The 16,132-nt window shown below is 48.2% G+C and overlaps 1 protein-coding gene across 1 annotated transcript in view; it reads right to left on the reverse strand.

The window, feature by feature from the left end:
- Positions 1 to 16,132, reverse strand: part of LOC309553129 (transient receptor potential cation channel subfamily M member 7-like) — a 250,318-nt gene that overhangs the window by 161,772 nt on the left and 72,414 nt on the right. Inside the window, exons 16-18 of the mRNA XM_082254029.1 lie at positions 5,649 to 5,926; positions 1,571 to 1,799; positions 991 to 1,146 (exon numbers count right to left, since the gene is read on the reverse strand). Of these exons, the coding sequence (XP_082110155.1) occupies positions 991 to 1,146; positions 1,571 to 1,799; positions 5,649 to 5,926 (663 nt within the window). The remainder of the gene's footprint in view (positions 1 to 990; positions 1,147 to 1,570; positions 1,800 to 5,648; positions 5,927 to 16,132) is intronic.

Below are 16,132 nucleotides of genomic sequence, written 5' to 3' on the forward strand. Positions count from 1 at the left end.
TGTAACGGTTACCAGTTTAGAGTTAGAGTGTAGCTCTTTTTTTTAAATTATTGCTCACGCTCTGGCGATCGCGGCGATACCTCACATGTGTGGTTTGAACAGCGATTTCATTTGCGGCTCGACTTCCGTATACGTTTTTTTTTGTGCGCGAGCTAACGGTGACGGGGGCGGCTAAATTTTTTTTTTTTTTTTATTTTCCCATTTATTTTATTTATTTTTTTAACTTTATTAAAGTTTTAAAAAAAAAAAAAAAATCTGATCACTTTTATTGCTGTCACAAGCAATGTAAACATCCCTTGTGACACCAATATGTAGTGACAGGTACACTTTATGGAGGGATCGAGGGTCTAAAAGACCCTAGACCCCTCCACTACACTTCCCTGTATGCAAAACGCCGAAAACGGCATTTTTGCATACAGCCGTTTTTCAAATTTGCCGCCTTTTGCAGCACAGTAACCCGGAAGTGACGTCATGGACGCCGCCTCCGGGTTACGTCATCGGAGACCCGATCGATGCCGTTTCCGGCATTCATCGGGACTCCATCCAGCCGGCGGACGTGCCGGCTGGGTGCTCGGGGCTCCCGGTGGAACGGGAGCCCCGGGCAAAGCCACGGAAGGCGGCGGGAGGGGGGGGGACGTCCCCTCCCGCCCCCCCGGGTACCGATCGAGCGGCTCCCGAGCCGCATCGGTCGGTACCGACGGAAAGCCAACCGTCGGCTCTAAACCACGGTACCGGGATGGTGCCTCTAGCTAGAGGCATCATCCCGGTACACTACCGCAAAGTTTACTGACGTAGACCTACGTTAGTATGCGGTAAGTGGTTAAGAAGTTGGAAAAAAAAAATGTGTATAAACCAGTTAAAACATAAGAATTCTACCCAGTCAGTTATGTACGTTTCCCATATTACACATTTAAATGTGTTCTTTTCCTGTACTCTAATCATACTCCTTTATCCATAAACCACTAAAAAATTGTAGTTTTCTTAACTTACCATGGCAATGTTCTCTGGCACCTGCTGGAAGTTGTTCTCACTGTCATCCATTGCCATTTGGTGGGCATCTTGAGACTGTGGGATGTGGGACATTTCTGCCTTGGTTTTATATTCAAGCATTAGAATTGTAGGCGGAACCAAAATACTCAAAATAACCTTGAACACAAAAATTTTAAATGTTAAAAATAGTTTATTGAAGAAGCTTCATTTAATGAAAAAGGTCACTTGCAGGGAAAGGTAATCTAATATTGAGCTAAAATGTGTGGTAATTAGTATTTCTTTGGAATGTTAACATTATTTTGATTTTTTTTAAGGCACAGAGCATTCAAATTAAACAATTTCCAGATATACAAACTCAATTGTAAATCTGAAATCCTTTTACTGGGCACATGCTTTACCTAGCTAGTCATATTATAAGAACAATAACAAAAGAATATGAACGTAATGCTACAAAATGTACTGTATGTTTCTTAATATGTGTCTACTTTTAATGATAAAAGACAACGGTTAAAATTATCCAGCACAACATTAAGACTGTTTAAATACTAAAGAAACATATTTTAATGGTTGCATAAAGTACCTTATACCAGGAATTCTTCCTCATGTTTAACCTTCCCATCCACATATCTGACAGCAGCATTTGGGTACAAGTGTGGGACACAAAATTGCGGAGCCTTGATGATACAGCTAGTTTCAGGCAGGTGGAATTGCTCCAGTTTTTAAGCTCATAAGTTAGAAGCTTCATTGCCATTGTTTCATCCTGTTTAAAGGCTTGATCAAGCAGGTCAATAGCCAGTTGCCCAAATTCACTACAATAAGCAAAAAACTGTATATGAAAATTAACCTGTCAAAGTATTAAAGTTGTTGTAAATCTCAGACATAAAATATGAACAAAGCACATCCCTCTATTGTGTGTACTTGTCTCAATTAACCACTTCAATACTAGACACTTTCACCCCCCTCCTGCCCAATTTTTTAGCTTTCAGTGCTTTGAATGATATGTGCGGTCATGCAACACTGTACCCATATGAAATTTTTAGCTTTTTTTTTTTTTTTTTAAAACAGATATACAATCAGGTCCATAAATATTGGGACATCAACACAATTCTAATCTTTTTGGCCCTATACACCACCACAATGGATTTGAAATGGAGCAAACAAGATGTGCTTTAACTGCAGACTTTCAGCTTCAATTTGAGGGTATTTACATCCAAATCAGGTGAAAGTTTTTTTAAGGGACCAAAAGTAATGGGACAATTGGCTGCTCAGCTGTTCCATGGCCAGGTGTGTGTTATTCCCTCATTATCCCATTTACAAGGAGCAGATAAAAGGTCCAGAGTTCATTTCAAGTGTGCTATTTGCATTTGGAATCTGTTGCTGTCAACTCTCAAGATGAGATCCAAAGAGCTGTCACCATCAGTGAAGCAAGCCATCATTTGGCTGAGAAAACAAAACAAACCCATCAGAGAGATAGCAAAAACATTAGGTGTGGCCAAATCATCTGTTCGGAACATCGTCAAAAAAAAAGCAACACCAAAAGACACAGAAGACCACGGAAAAAACAACTGTGGTGGATGACTGAAGAATTATTTCCCCGGTGAAGAAAACACCCTTCACAACAGTTGGCCAGATCAAGAACACTCTCCAGGAGGTAGGTGTATGTGTGTCAAAGTCATCAATCAAGAGAAGACTTCACCAGAGTGAATATAGAGGGTTCACCACAAGATGTAAACCATTGGTGAGCCTCAAAAACAGGAAGGCCAGATTAGAGTTTGCCAAACAACATCTAAAAAAGCCTTCACAGTTCTGGAACAACATCCTATGGACAGATGAGACCAAGATCAACTTGTACCAGAGTGATGGGAAGAGAAGAGTATGGAGAAGGAAAGGAACTGCTCATTAACCAAAGCATACCACCTCATCAGTGAAGCATGGTGGTGGAAGTGTCATGGCGTGGGCATGTACGGTAATTTTATTCACACAACACTCCTCTTGATATACAGCATGTCAGAATGTACAGCGATCGCTGATCTATTGGCACTGTAGGATAGCAGCGGGTGAGGTCATCAAGTATGGCTCCTCCTCCCATACGAGATACGTCCAATGGGACTTGGTCAGTGGGATGGAGCCACATAGTCACCCTCTCCTTCATATACAACATAGGCTGACATGGAAACCATGGACATCAATAATACGCTCCAGCCACAGTGACCTCTAGTGGCAACACAAGAGTATGTGCCAAAACAAAGAAATGTAAAACCCTAGTTATTAACACAGCTTAAGGGAGCCTCGGATACCAAACTCAGAGGGGAAAAAAAAAAAAAAAAAAAAATATATAGAAAGTTGTAAACCCCTTAACAAAAAAAAAAAAAAAAAAAAAACACGCGGAGCATTTTTGTCTTGCCGTAAAATCCTTTTCTCTGATGTTTATTGACTGACACAGCTCAATATGTTTTTTGATCCTTGGGTTATATTGCTCTCGATAGGAGTAGGACTAAGCGGAAACAAATTTGACTACATCCATAGGGCATAACCTAACTTAACTGAGGGGTGGGTGCTGCGTCCATCAATGAACATCAGAGAAAAGGATTTTACGGCAAAACAAAAATCCAGTTCTCTTTGTTCATTGACGGACACAGCTCCATATCTTCTTTGGCCCTTGGAACGTCCCAAAGCAGTGTCAATATGAGGGGTGGGAAACACAGCAATACACATAATTCCCAAAAAGGATAAAACATAGAAAACCAAGTAAACCAGGGGCTCAACCAGGAAACACTGGAGCTTAACAACCAAGAAAAAAAAATACACCCTCAAGAGGCAGGAGCCTCTGCAACAGCAGCCTGCAAAACTTTGCAGCCGAACACAGCATCCACAGATACAAGTATATCCACGTTGCAAAACTTTGTGAATACTGTGTATAGATGACCATGTGGCCGCCTTGCACACCTGGACCACTGACTCCTGATGACAGAAGGCCCAGGAGGCACTAAGCACCCTTGTAGAATGCGCCGTAAAAGGGAAAGGAGGAACTTGACCCCTGATGGAATAGGCCTGCACCATCTAAAAATGGTTGCAACAGATGTGGCCTGCACCATAAGAGATCCATCCATAAGGACAAAAAATGTGATTTTAGAATCTACTTAATCGCCACCAGGTACACCCTGATTGCAAAGACCACATCCAGGGAATGTAAGGCAATTTCTTTAGGATGTTTCTGCTTAGGGCACAAAGAAGGCAACACAATATCTCCATTTAAGTGGAAACCCAAGACAAGGTGACAGACAGGACAACGCAGCCAACCCGACACCCTGCGTGCAGAAGTAATAGCAACCAAGAAAGCCACCTTCTGTGACAAAGTAAGCAGAGGAAGGTCACAAATATTTTCAAAAGACAGTTTTTGAAGAACTGACAGATTAGGATCCCATGGCGGTACCTGGGACCTCAATGGAGGAGCCAATTGGCAAACTCCCTGGACGAAAGTGTGAACGAGTGAATTGGCAGTTTTTTCCACTGGCCGCTTGCTGCAAAGCTGAAACCTGGCCCTTTATGGTGCCCAGAGCCAAGTGCTGATCTACACCCCATTGTAGAACCTCCAGCAGACAGGACACTGAAAAGGAACAGGGAGAAACCACCCCCCCCCCCCTCAAGACTCAAACCAAGAAATGTATGCCCTCCAGACTCAATGATAAATCTTCCTTGAAGTAGATTTTCTAGCTTTTAACAGCGTAGGAATCAGCGAATCTGACAACCCTCTGTCCTTCAGTACCTGGCTTTCAATAGCCAAGCCGTTAAAGCCAGCAACCGTAAGCAGGATAGAAGATCGGTCCTTGAGAGGGAGTCTCCAAAGAACATTGGCTACCAGCCTTACTAGGACTGCGTACCAAGACTGGCTAGGCCAGTCTGGAGCCACCAGAATGACTGGAATCCCTTCTGCCTTGATACTGCGCAGAAGTCTTGGCAGAAGCTGTAATGGAGGGAAAGCTTAATTCAGATGATGCTAACCCCACGGGGCCACCAGAGCGCCAGCGTCAAAGGATCCCGAGACCTTCCCACAAACCTCCAAACCTTCCAGTTGAGACGAGAGGGCAACAGGTCCACATTGGGGGTCCCCCACTGGAGACGTAGTTTTTGAAACACTTCTGGGTGAAGAGACCATTCGCCCTGCTGCAATGCCTGTCGACTGAGGTAGTCCGCCTGACAATTTTCCACCCCTGGAATGTGCACAGCAAAGAGGGCTGAAACATATCGTTCTGCCCATCTTAGAATGCCGGCCACTTCTCTGGCTTCTAGGGCACTTTTTGTGCCTTCTCGATGATTGACATATGCCACATATGCCTGGGTGTAGCCAGAATTATTTTCTGCCTAGTGTCCTACTCCTGTAGGGGGCAGCATAACCCAATGATTAAGAATACCAGGAGCTGTGTCCGTCAATGAACGAAAGAGAATTACTGATTTTAACTTGTAAACAACGTGTCAGAAATAGGCTTGGCTCTTAAGTGGTTAAAGCTTGGAAGTCTTGTGCAGTTCAGTGTACATTTTAAATAAGACTGCAAGCAGGCAGGTATGTTTCTTTTATTGTAGAAGAGACTTTAGTTCCCCTTTAACATAAAAGACTGCAAAACAAAAAAAACAACTTGAACAATTCAGATTTATTATACCTTGAATGTTCCTTCATTTCCTCTGAGGTGTCATCCACAACATCACTCTGCTTTGCTTCATAGGCCATGGAGCGGCACATTTTGCATGCTACAAGAGCTTTTGCCATGGATTCCTCCCCATGCTGCCAGAAAAATAGGGCCATTTTCTGTCTCTTCATTAGGACTGCCCAAACCAACAGCTCATTAAATGGGTAAGGAAAGCGTTTCATTTCTGGATCATCAATATCCACAATCTCATCTTTAACCTTTTTCTTCTTCACTTCATCTATGGAGGCATCCTGCAAGAAAACATGCACATGAGGCATTTGCAGGTAAAAACACTAACAGGGACCTTTTAATAGCTGAAGATTAGCCAATAGTCACCCAAGTCTCAACCAGGGGCGGACTGACCAATCGGGCACTGCCCAGGGCCCCAAGAGAAGCTCGGTCCTGGTACCTTTATTGTAGAAATCAACAACCCGGTGGCACACAGCAGCACTTTGGATGGCACATGAGAATCGCACACAAAAGCTGGCCAGCAACTGCATACAGGGAGGACAGTTTGGCTGGTTCACACCCACCCCTTTTCCTGTAGTGTCCATTCTGTGCTGAATGTGTACAGAAGCGGTCGGATTTTCCAGGTGGCATGGTAGTAACCATTTTAATGCTAATTACTGTAAGTGGGCTCATGGCCTGATCAATATATTCTTATCAATATACAGTCATGCACCTGGCTCAGGCTGAAGAGGAGACAATTCTATCCAAAAAAGTTGAGGCTTTGCATTTAAACTAGCTTTGTAACTACTGCTTTATTGAAGGCTTTTGTAAGTACTACTAAGCAGTATTTACAAAGCCAGTTATAATACTTTATACCTGACATTATACCTGGCTTTGTAAGTTTGCTTTTGAATCGATCATACAATAATCTGATCATTGGCACACAGCTTTCAAGAGTCAATCACGACCGTTCATGCAAAATTATCAGAAGGGATAAGCATGAAAATGTTTCTCATGCAATACCCGAGTGAATGATTTTTATTTAATCAGATCAGTTTTGGCCTGAAAAAAAAAAAAATCAGTGGACCAAGACCACGCATGCTTGGAAATGCAAGCATCAGAAAACCAAGAACACGCATGCTAGGAAATGAAAGAATACATATTCTTAAATAAAACACAGGACATCACTTTGAAGTTGCATTCTGTAGTACAAGAATTTTCATAATTTTAGTAACCTCTTAATTTTCAATATGAGACTAGCATGCTAAAAAAAAAAAAAAAAAAAAGACAAGACAATCATTCGTCCAATATTCTTATTGTGCGCATGGGATTTTACTGAGGATAGAGATCACTGTAGGCATGTTGGAGGGGTGTAAAGCAATTTTAGGGATCATGGGACAGCCCGATATATGCAGGATGCTTCTAATCAGTAGGACACCCCCCTGATTGCAAGCAGCAGATGACCCCCTTAGCTGATCAAAATAACTTGGAAACTGATTGTTCTGTTACCTGCTCATCTATTGCAACTTTTTATGGGAGTGTGCACTATTAGATCACAATGGAGGAGGCTTTTAACAGTCAAAGGGGTCCATGGGCACCACAGTACCTGCAGGCTGCTTCTGATTGGCAGGATGGCCCCTGATTGCATGTAACAGATTATCCCCTAATCTGATCATCCATTGCAACATTTAAAAGGGATTGTGTGCTGTTAGATCTCAACGGAAGAGTCTTGTAGCAACCATATGGAACTGTGGGCACCTCAATACCTACAGGCTGCTTCTAATTGGTAGTATGCCCCCTGATTGCAATCAGCAGATTCCACCATTACCTGAGCAACGATGGCAACTTGGAAAATGTGTTGTGTTGCAGTGGTGTGTAGCAATAGTCAGGGTTTAAAAACACCCCAGTATCTACAGGCTGGTTCTGGTTTGCAGGCTGCCCCTAATGCCATCCTTCTGTGATCGTGCATTGCAATTTGTGTGGGTTGTAATAATGACAATAATGGGATTTTTGACTTACCGTAAAATCCATTTCTCTGATGTTTGACGGACACAGCTTCTGGTATTATTAACCATTGGGTTATAACGCCTCCTACAGGAGTAGGACTCTAGGCAGAAAAAAATTCTGCCTACACCCATGGGCAGTCCCAGGGAGTATACTCCCTATCTCTGCTATAGCCACTCAGTTTTGTTACAAGCAGTTTCAGGAGAATAACGCCACAGAGGGGTGGATGCTGTCTCCGTCAATGATCATCAGAGAAATGGATTTAACGGTAAGTTAAAAATCCCATTTTCTCTTTCATTCATTGACGGGCACAGCTTCTGGTATTCTTAACCATTGGGACATCCCAAAGCAGTGTTAAACTTGAGGGGGTGGGAAAAAGCAAAAAATTCCCAACGCTAAACATTAGCCAACCATGCAACAGGGGCTTAACCAAAACAACTGGAGCCCACCTGAAACAATACACCCTAAAAGAGGATCAAGTCCTCTTAAACAGCAGCCTGCAAAACCTTGCGGCCAAGGGAAGCATCCGCAGATGCCAAAACATCCATTTGTAAAACCTTGTAAAAATAGGCACCAACGACCAGGTGGCTGCCTTGCAAACCTGTGTCACTGACGCCAGATGACGGAAGGCCCAGGGTGCCCTAGTAGAGTGCACCTGGACAGGGAAAGGCGGCACCTGACCCCTGATGGAATAGGCCTGAACCACCGTCTCTTAGAGCCATCTAAAAAATGGCTGCAGAGGAATTGGACAACCCTTTACGAGGCTATCCGTGAGCACAAATGGAGAGTCTGACTTCCTGAAAGACTCCGTAGCTGCCAGGTACAGCCTGATTGCCCATACCACACCAAAGGTATGCAAGGCAATTTCCTTCGAATGTTTAGGCCTAGGACACAGGGAAGGCAACACAATGTCTATATGCAAATGAAAATCAGAGATCACCTTAGCAAGGAATGACAGAAAGGAGCGAAGCCCCACCTTATCCCTGTGAATCACCAGATAAGGTGAACGACAGGATAACGCCGCCAGTTCCAACACCCTGCTCGCAGAGGTGATAGCCACAAAAAAGGCCACCCTCTGGGACAGCCTAAGCAGTGGAAACTCCCGAAGATTCTCAAAAGGAGACTTCTGGAGCACCGAAAGTAACAAATTGAGGTCCTAAGGCGGCAAAAGAGACCATAACAGAGGGACCAAGTGCCGAACACCCTGAAGAGAGGTACACACCAGAGATGTAGCCAAGGGTCGTTGGAAGAAAAGAAAAAAAACAAAAAAACACCAAGGCCGACACCTGGTCCTTGATAGTACTCAAGGCCAACTTCTTTTCAACTCCCCGTTGAAGGAAGGTCAAGATCTGAGCCACCGAAAAAGAGCGAGGAGGAACCCCAAGGGATTCACGCCACCCAATGTACGTCTTCCACGTACGATGATAGATCTTTCCAAGAAGTAGATTTCCTGGCTTTTAACAGCGTAGGAATCACTGATTCAGACAATCCCCTATCCTTCAGCACATGGCTTTCAACAGGCAAGCCGTCAAAGCCAGCGACTATAAACCAGACTGGAAGATTGGCTCTTGGGACTGCAGATCCTCCCTGAGAGGAAGCCTCCAAAAAAAAGTCGTCAACCAGCCACGCCAGCTCAGCGTACCAGGCCCGGCGGGGCCACTAAAATGGTCAGAATCCCCTCTGCCTCGAGCCTGTAGCAGTCTTGGCAGAAGCTGGAGAAGAGGGAAGGCGTGAATCAGACGCTACTGACCCCACGGGGCCACCAGCTCGTCTGTATCGTCCCCCAGTGGATCCCGTGACTGTGCCAAGAAGCTATGTACCTTACTGTTGAGCCGAGACGCCAACAGATCCACCTCGGGGATGCCCCACCAGAGACAACTGAGGAAACACTTTCGGATGAAGAGACCATTCCCCCTAGTCTAACGCCTGCCAACTGAAGTAATCCCCCTGCCAATGTTCCACTCCGAAAAAGTGAATGGCAGAGAGGGCTGGGACGAAACGTTCTGCCCATCTGAGAATGCTGGCTACCTCCAGAGCTGCCAGGACACTTCTTGTGCCCCCTTGGAAATTGACATAAGCCACGGCCGTTGTGTGATTGAATGCGCACTGGACAGACTTGTAGACGATCCATCCAATGTTACAGGCAAAGCCTGATCACATGTAACTTAGGACATTGAGTGGTAGTCTGGATTCTTCCAGGGTCCAGACCCCCAAGCAGAACTTCTGTCGAGGACGCCTCCCCACCCAGACAGGCTGGCATCCCTGGTAACCACTGTCCAAAACAAGGGTAGGAAGGATTTTGCCCTGCTGGAGCACCTGGAAATGAAGCCACCAAATCAGGGACTCTCTCGTACCCTGGCTCAGCTGGATTTGGTTGTCCAGAGACTGCAGATTCTCGACCCATGTGATGAGAATTCTCATGTTGCAGGGACCCCGCATGGAACAGCGCAAACAACAGCCTCAAAAGGTGGACACCATCACGGCCGAGTACCCGTACATAAGTCCGGAAGGATGACCATCTGTTGGTCAGCAGGAGATGAACTGCAACCTGCAGTGTCTGAAGTTTGTCTAGAGGAAGAAATACTCTGGCTGTGGCTAAGGCCGAGTCCAGAGTCAGCCCCAGATAGTCTAGTTTTGTAGAGGGGACCGAGGCTGACTTCTGAGGATTCAGAATTCAGCCGAACTCCTTCCGAGTTCGTATGGTGATCTCCAGGTTTTCCGCCAGTGCAGCAGAAGACTCTGCTCGCAGAAGGAGACCGTATAAATAGCCCAATGCCAGTACCGGGGCCAACACGGTATTGAAGACCCAGGGATCGGTGGCGAGACCGAATGGTAATGCCCCAAACTGATAATGTCCCTCTCCTACTGCAAAGCGGGGGAAGCGTTGGTGACCGACACATATTGGAATGTGAAGGTAGGCATCTTTGATGTCTATGGAGGCAAGAAAATCCCCCTGATGCAGGGAAGCTACCACTGTGCGAATGGACTCCATCCTGACCTTCTGCACCCACACAAACCAGTTCAGCTCCTTGAGGTCCAGGTTCAGTATTGGACGCACCTTGCTCTCCTTCCTGGGAACTGTGAACCAGTTGAGTAAAACCCCTGAAAAACGTTCCTCAATCGGAACCGGGAAAATCACCCCTTGAAGCAAAAGATCTTGCACCGCACCAAAGAGAGCCTTACATCCAGATCGTATGACTTAGTGGACCCACTTGTTACGTACCAGGGAAGTCTACGGTCCGGGAACCAGCGAAGATGTCACCCCACTCCAGGTACGGGTGAAGGCGCACCTTCATGCTGAAGGAGCCTTGTCTGCGGGTCTGGAGAAGCCCCCTCGCGACTTGCCAGACCAAGTTCGCTTGGATCCATCTAAGGAGGCCCTGAAAGGCTTCGATCCCTTGTCAGTCGATCCTGAGGGACAAGAAAACTTCTTATGAGCCGAAAAGGAGGGCCCATGTATGCGACAAGGGTGCTCGCCCTTAGTAGTCTGTGGGAAAAAAATACTTTTCCCCCCCTGTGAGACTCTTAATGATGTCATCCAGGGTAACTCCAATAGGCGATCTCCTAGAAAAACGGAATTTTTGTAAAATCTTACCTGTAAAATTCCTTTCTCTGAGGCCTCCGACAGTCGCCGCCTCTTCATATTCGTCACATATGGGGTATTAGACTTTGCTCCGAAGGAGTAGCTAGGCAACAGAATATGTTAACAATAAAGCTTTAACATATCCCACCCTCAAGGGGTGGTCCCCTCAGTCAATACCCTCCTACTTCCTGCAACCATATCTCAGTTTTAGTGGAATAGCAGTAGAGTATACAATCAAACCCCAAAAGAGGGGCGGGGGCGGCGACTGTCGGAGGACTCAGAGAAAGGAATTTTACAGGTAAGATTTTACAAAAATTCCGTTTTCTCTTACGTCCTCCGACAGTCGCCGCCTCTTCATATTCGTCACATATGGGGACGTCCCAAAGCAGTGCAAACATGAGGGGTGGGAAACGCATTCCGCGCCGAAAGGCAACGCAGTCTCCACATCACAGAAAGGAACCTTACCAAAGGAAGGAAACCAGCTGGGCAACAGCAAAAATAAGTGCTCAACAGGAGCAACAACCCAGGAAAAGACAAAAAAACCAGGGGATACAAAACTTATCCCAACAGCCAGGAGTCCCCAACAAGGGACCCTAGGGAACAGCCGCACTAAGAACCTTGCGGCCAAAGGAAGCATCCGCCGATGCCTGAACATCTACTTTGTAGAATTTTGTGAAAGTGTGCACGGTCGACCAAGTCGCCGCCTTACACACCTGGGCTACAGAAGCCCCATGACGACAGGCCCAAGACGTACTCAGAGATCTAGTAGAGTGCGCCCTCACAGGCACAGGGGGAACCTTCCCCTGCAAAGCATAGGCCTGTTCAATGGTCTGCCTGATCCATTTGGCGATGGTAGAGGCCGAAGCCGCCATGCCCTTCCGAGGACCCTCTGGAAGAACAAACAAGGAGTCCGTCTTTCGAAAAGACTCAGTCGATGTAAGGTAAACCCTTATCGCCCGAACAACATCCAGAGAGTGCAATCTCACCTCCTTTGGATGTTTAGGCTTCGTGCACAACGAAGGCAAGACAATATCCTCATTAAGATGGAATTCCGAAACTCGTTTCGGCAGAAAAGAAGGATTAGGTCGCAAGACCACCTTATCCAAATGAATAACCAGGTACGGAGACTTGCAGGACAAAGCCGCCAGTTCCGACACTCTGCGAGCCGAAGTGATCGCCACCAAAAAGGCGACCTTTTTGGAAAACATAGACAACGAGATCTCCCTGATCTGTTCAAAAGGAGCACGTTGTAACACAGAGAGAACGAGATTCAAGTCCCAAGGGGGCAGAGGATCCCGCCTCGGGGGAACCACATGCCGCACACCCTGAACGAAGGTGCCAACCAAAGGATTGGAAGCCACGGGACGTTGAAACAGAACGGCCAGAGCAGACACCTGACCCTTTATCGTAGCCAGCGCCAAACGCTGATCAACACCCGTTTGAAGGAAAGACAGCACACGGGACACCGAGTACGTGCGGGGTGAAAACCCCCTGGACTCACACCAGGCAAAATAGGCCTTCCAAGTACGGTAATAAACCTTCCCCGAGGAAGACTTCCTCGCGTTGATTAAAGTATGAACGACCTCCGGAGAGAGACCCCTCTCCTTCAGGACCTCGGTTTCAACAGCCAGGCCGTCAAAGCCAGCGACTGTAAAGCAGGATGGTATATCGGTCCTTGAGACAGTAGATCGTCTCGAAGAGGCAGAAGCCACGGGGCGTCGACCGCCAGATTCACGAGGTCTGCGTACCAGGACCGGCGAGGCCAGTCCGGTGCCACAAGAATCACCGTGTTGCGTTCCGAGTGTAACCTGCGAAGGAACCTGGACAGCAACTGAATCGGTGGAAACGCGTACATCAGCCTGTACTGATGCCACGGGGCCACTAACGCGTCCGACGCGTCTGCCCGAGGGTCGCGCGTCCTTGCCACGAACCTCTTCACCTTGTTGTTGAGGCGAGACGCGAACAGGTCCACTTCTGGAAGACCCCACTTCGCGCACAACGTCTGGAAGACAGCCGGATGGAGAGACCATTCCCCCTGATCCAGGGTCTGGCGACTCAGATAGTCCGCCTGCCAGTTCTCCACTCCCGGAATGTGAACCGCCGTTATCGCCGGGACATGAGTCTCGGCCCAAGACAGAATGTCGGCCACTTCTCGAGCCGCTCGGGCACTCCTGGTGCCCCCTTGGTGGTTGATGTAGGCCACCGCCGTGGCATTGTCCGTCTGCACCCGAACCGGGCAACCCTGCAGCCGGTCCGTCCAGCGATGAAGACAGAGCCTTATCGCACGCAATTCCAGAATGTTGATCGGAAGGGAAGACTCCCCCTCCGACCAAGTCCCCTGAGCGGACAGAACGCCCAGAACTCCACCCCAGCCCGACAGGCTGGCATCCGTGGTGATCACCGTCCACGAGATCGGACAAAACGACTTGCCCCCGGACACCAACGGGGACTGGAGCCACCACAGAAGGTTTTCCCTGGTGCGAAGACTCAACGAGATTTGAAGATCCAGAGATTGAGGTCGCCCGTCCCACCTGGACAGGATCTCCGCTTGGAGACCCCGCGTGTGAAACTGTGCGAAAGGAATCGCCTCGAAGGCCGAGACCATCAATCCCAGACATCTCATACACGTCCGCAGAGACGAGTTCGGAACGTCCCTGAGGGACCTGACTTCCTCCCGGAGAGTCCTGAGTTTGTCTTCCGGCAGGAAGACCTTCGCCTGCACCGAGTCCAGTATCATTCCCAGATAGGGGAGACGAACCGACGGACTCAGTGTCGACTTTGGAAAATTTATCGTCCAACCAAACTCCTGCAGAGTTTGCATTGTGACAGACAGGTCCTCCTCCAGACCTTGTCTGGTCGCAGACCGAACCAGAATGTCGTCCAGATACCCCAGGACAGAAATGCCCTGGGCCCTCAATAATGCCAGAACCGGTGCAAGCACCTTGGTGAAGACCCGCGGAGCCGAGGCGAGACCAAAGGGCAACGCCACGAACTGGTAGTGATCCTCCGCAATGGCAAAACGAAGGTACCTCTGATGACCCTCGAATATGGAGATGTGAAGGTACGCATCCTTCAAATCGATGGAGGCCATGAATTCCCCCGGAACCAGGGCAGCCACCACCGACCGCAGGGATTCCATGCGGAACTTGCGAACCCGCACAGAGCGGTTCAGAGCCTTCAAGTCCAGAATCGGACGAACCTTGCCCTCCTTTCTGGACACGGTGAACAGATTGGAATAAAACCCCCGAAACCTGTCCCGATGAGGCACCGGGACCACCACTCCCTGAGCCCTCAGGTCCCGCACCGCCAGGTGCAGATCCCGCAGGCGCTGTGGAGACAGTTGAAGATTTGAGGGAAAAAATCTGCTCTCCGGCCGAGAGAGAAACTCGATCTTGTAACCAGATCGAACGATTTCCAGAACCCATCTGTCCCGCACACGGGCCAACCAGGGCTGAAGAAAACCGAGCAAGCGTCCCCCCACCCCAAAACTGGGTGAGGGCGCCCCTTCAGGCCGAACTGTTATGGGCTGCTGGTCCGGATTGGCCGGACTTCTGTTTCCCAGACCAGGGCTTCTTCTGAGAGCCTTGACCTTTGAACGGTTTGCCCTTGTAGTGCGGCCGAAAGGCACGAAAGGACCCCTGAGGGGGCCGAAAATTTGCATGCTTCTTCCCAGAAGCCCCCTTAGCCTTGGGGAAATGGGGCAAGAGAGTGCTCTTACCCCCGGTGATCCCCTTAATCAACACATCCAGGGACTCCCCAAAAAGGCGAGACCCATCATAAGGCAGATTGGCTAAGGTCTTACGTGAAGATTGGTCCACCGACCAACATTTTAACCAAACCAGGCGGCGAGACAACACCGCCACGCTGTGCACACGTGCAGCCAACGGAATCAAGTCCAGGTCCGCATCACACAGATACATGACACCCTGGTGGATCTGATCCACCATATCCAGGGTCGCCGCCGAGGCCGAATCGGCCACTAGGACGCGCCTAAGCATCTGCGTCCAACTTGCGATCGCCTGGGCCGCCATGAGAGAAGCAAACAGAGCCTTAAGCATAGAACCCGTAACAGAATAAGTATGATGGGCAAGAGACTCCAGTCTCCTATCCGTGGCATCACGGAAAATAGGGGAACCCTCTGCAGGAATCGCAGTGGCTTTGTTCAAAACCGCAATTGCATGATCCACTGGTGGAGGCACACACCACCGTTCATCAGTGGCAGGCGAAAAAGGATAACGCAGCTTGAATTTACTTGGTACCGCAAAAGGTTTGCGCAGATCGCGCCATTGATCCTTAACGGCGCGCTGAAAATCAGCATTGCAGGGAAAAACCTGCGGCGTCCTGCGTTTTCTCTGCGTCCCATAAGCCGCCAAGGCAGCGGGGGGACACACTTCGTCCTGCAAACGCAGCGTTTGCTTAATGGAAGCAATCAACTCATCCATGATTGCAAGCTCTTCAGGCGAGCCAGGGGGAGAATTATCGACCCCCTCAACTTCAGCCTCCACCTCAGACCCCACTAGATCAAGAGAGGAGCGGGACCCCGATAAGGAGGTCCCTGCCAGAACAGCCCCATCACCTTCACCCTCAGAATCAGAGGACAGAGCAACTCTGGGCCGTTTAGTAGATTGAGCAGCCACCAGCATTTGCACCTGAGCAGCAAGGCCAGCCACAATAGTGGCTAAATCCCCCCCTGGGGGGGAAACAGCGGTCCCCTGGCTTTCCACCAATACTGTAGGAAATTTGCCCTCCTGAGAATCCATTGCCCCTGTAATGCCAGACAACCAAGGGTTAACTGCCCCTTTTTTGCAAGCGCGGCAAGCGCAGCCCACCGCACCACACTCAAGCACAATGAGACCCCCACAGGGAATATGCAAACTGAACACAGGCAATGGATAGCAAGAACAGAAGGATAAAACCTGAG

Source organism: Pelophylax lessonae (genome assembly GCF_965119305.1).
Source record: "Pelophylax lessonae genome assembly, chromosome: 4".
NCBI lineage: Eukaryota > Metazoa > Chordata > Amphibia > Anura > Ranidae > Pelophylax > Pelophylax lessonae.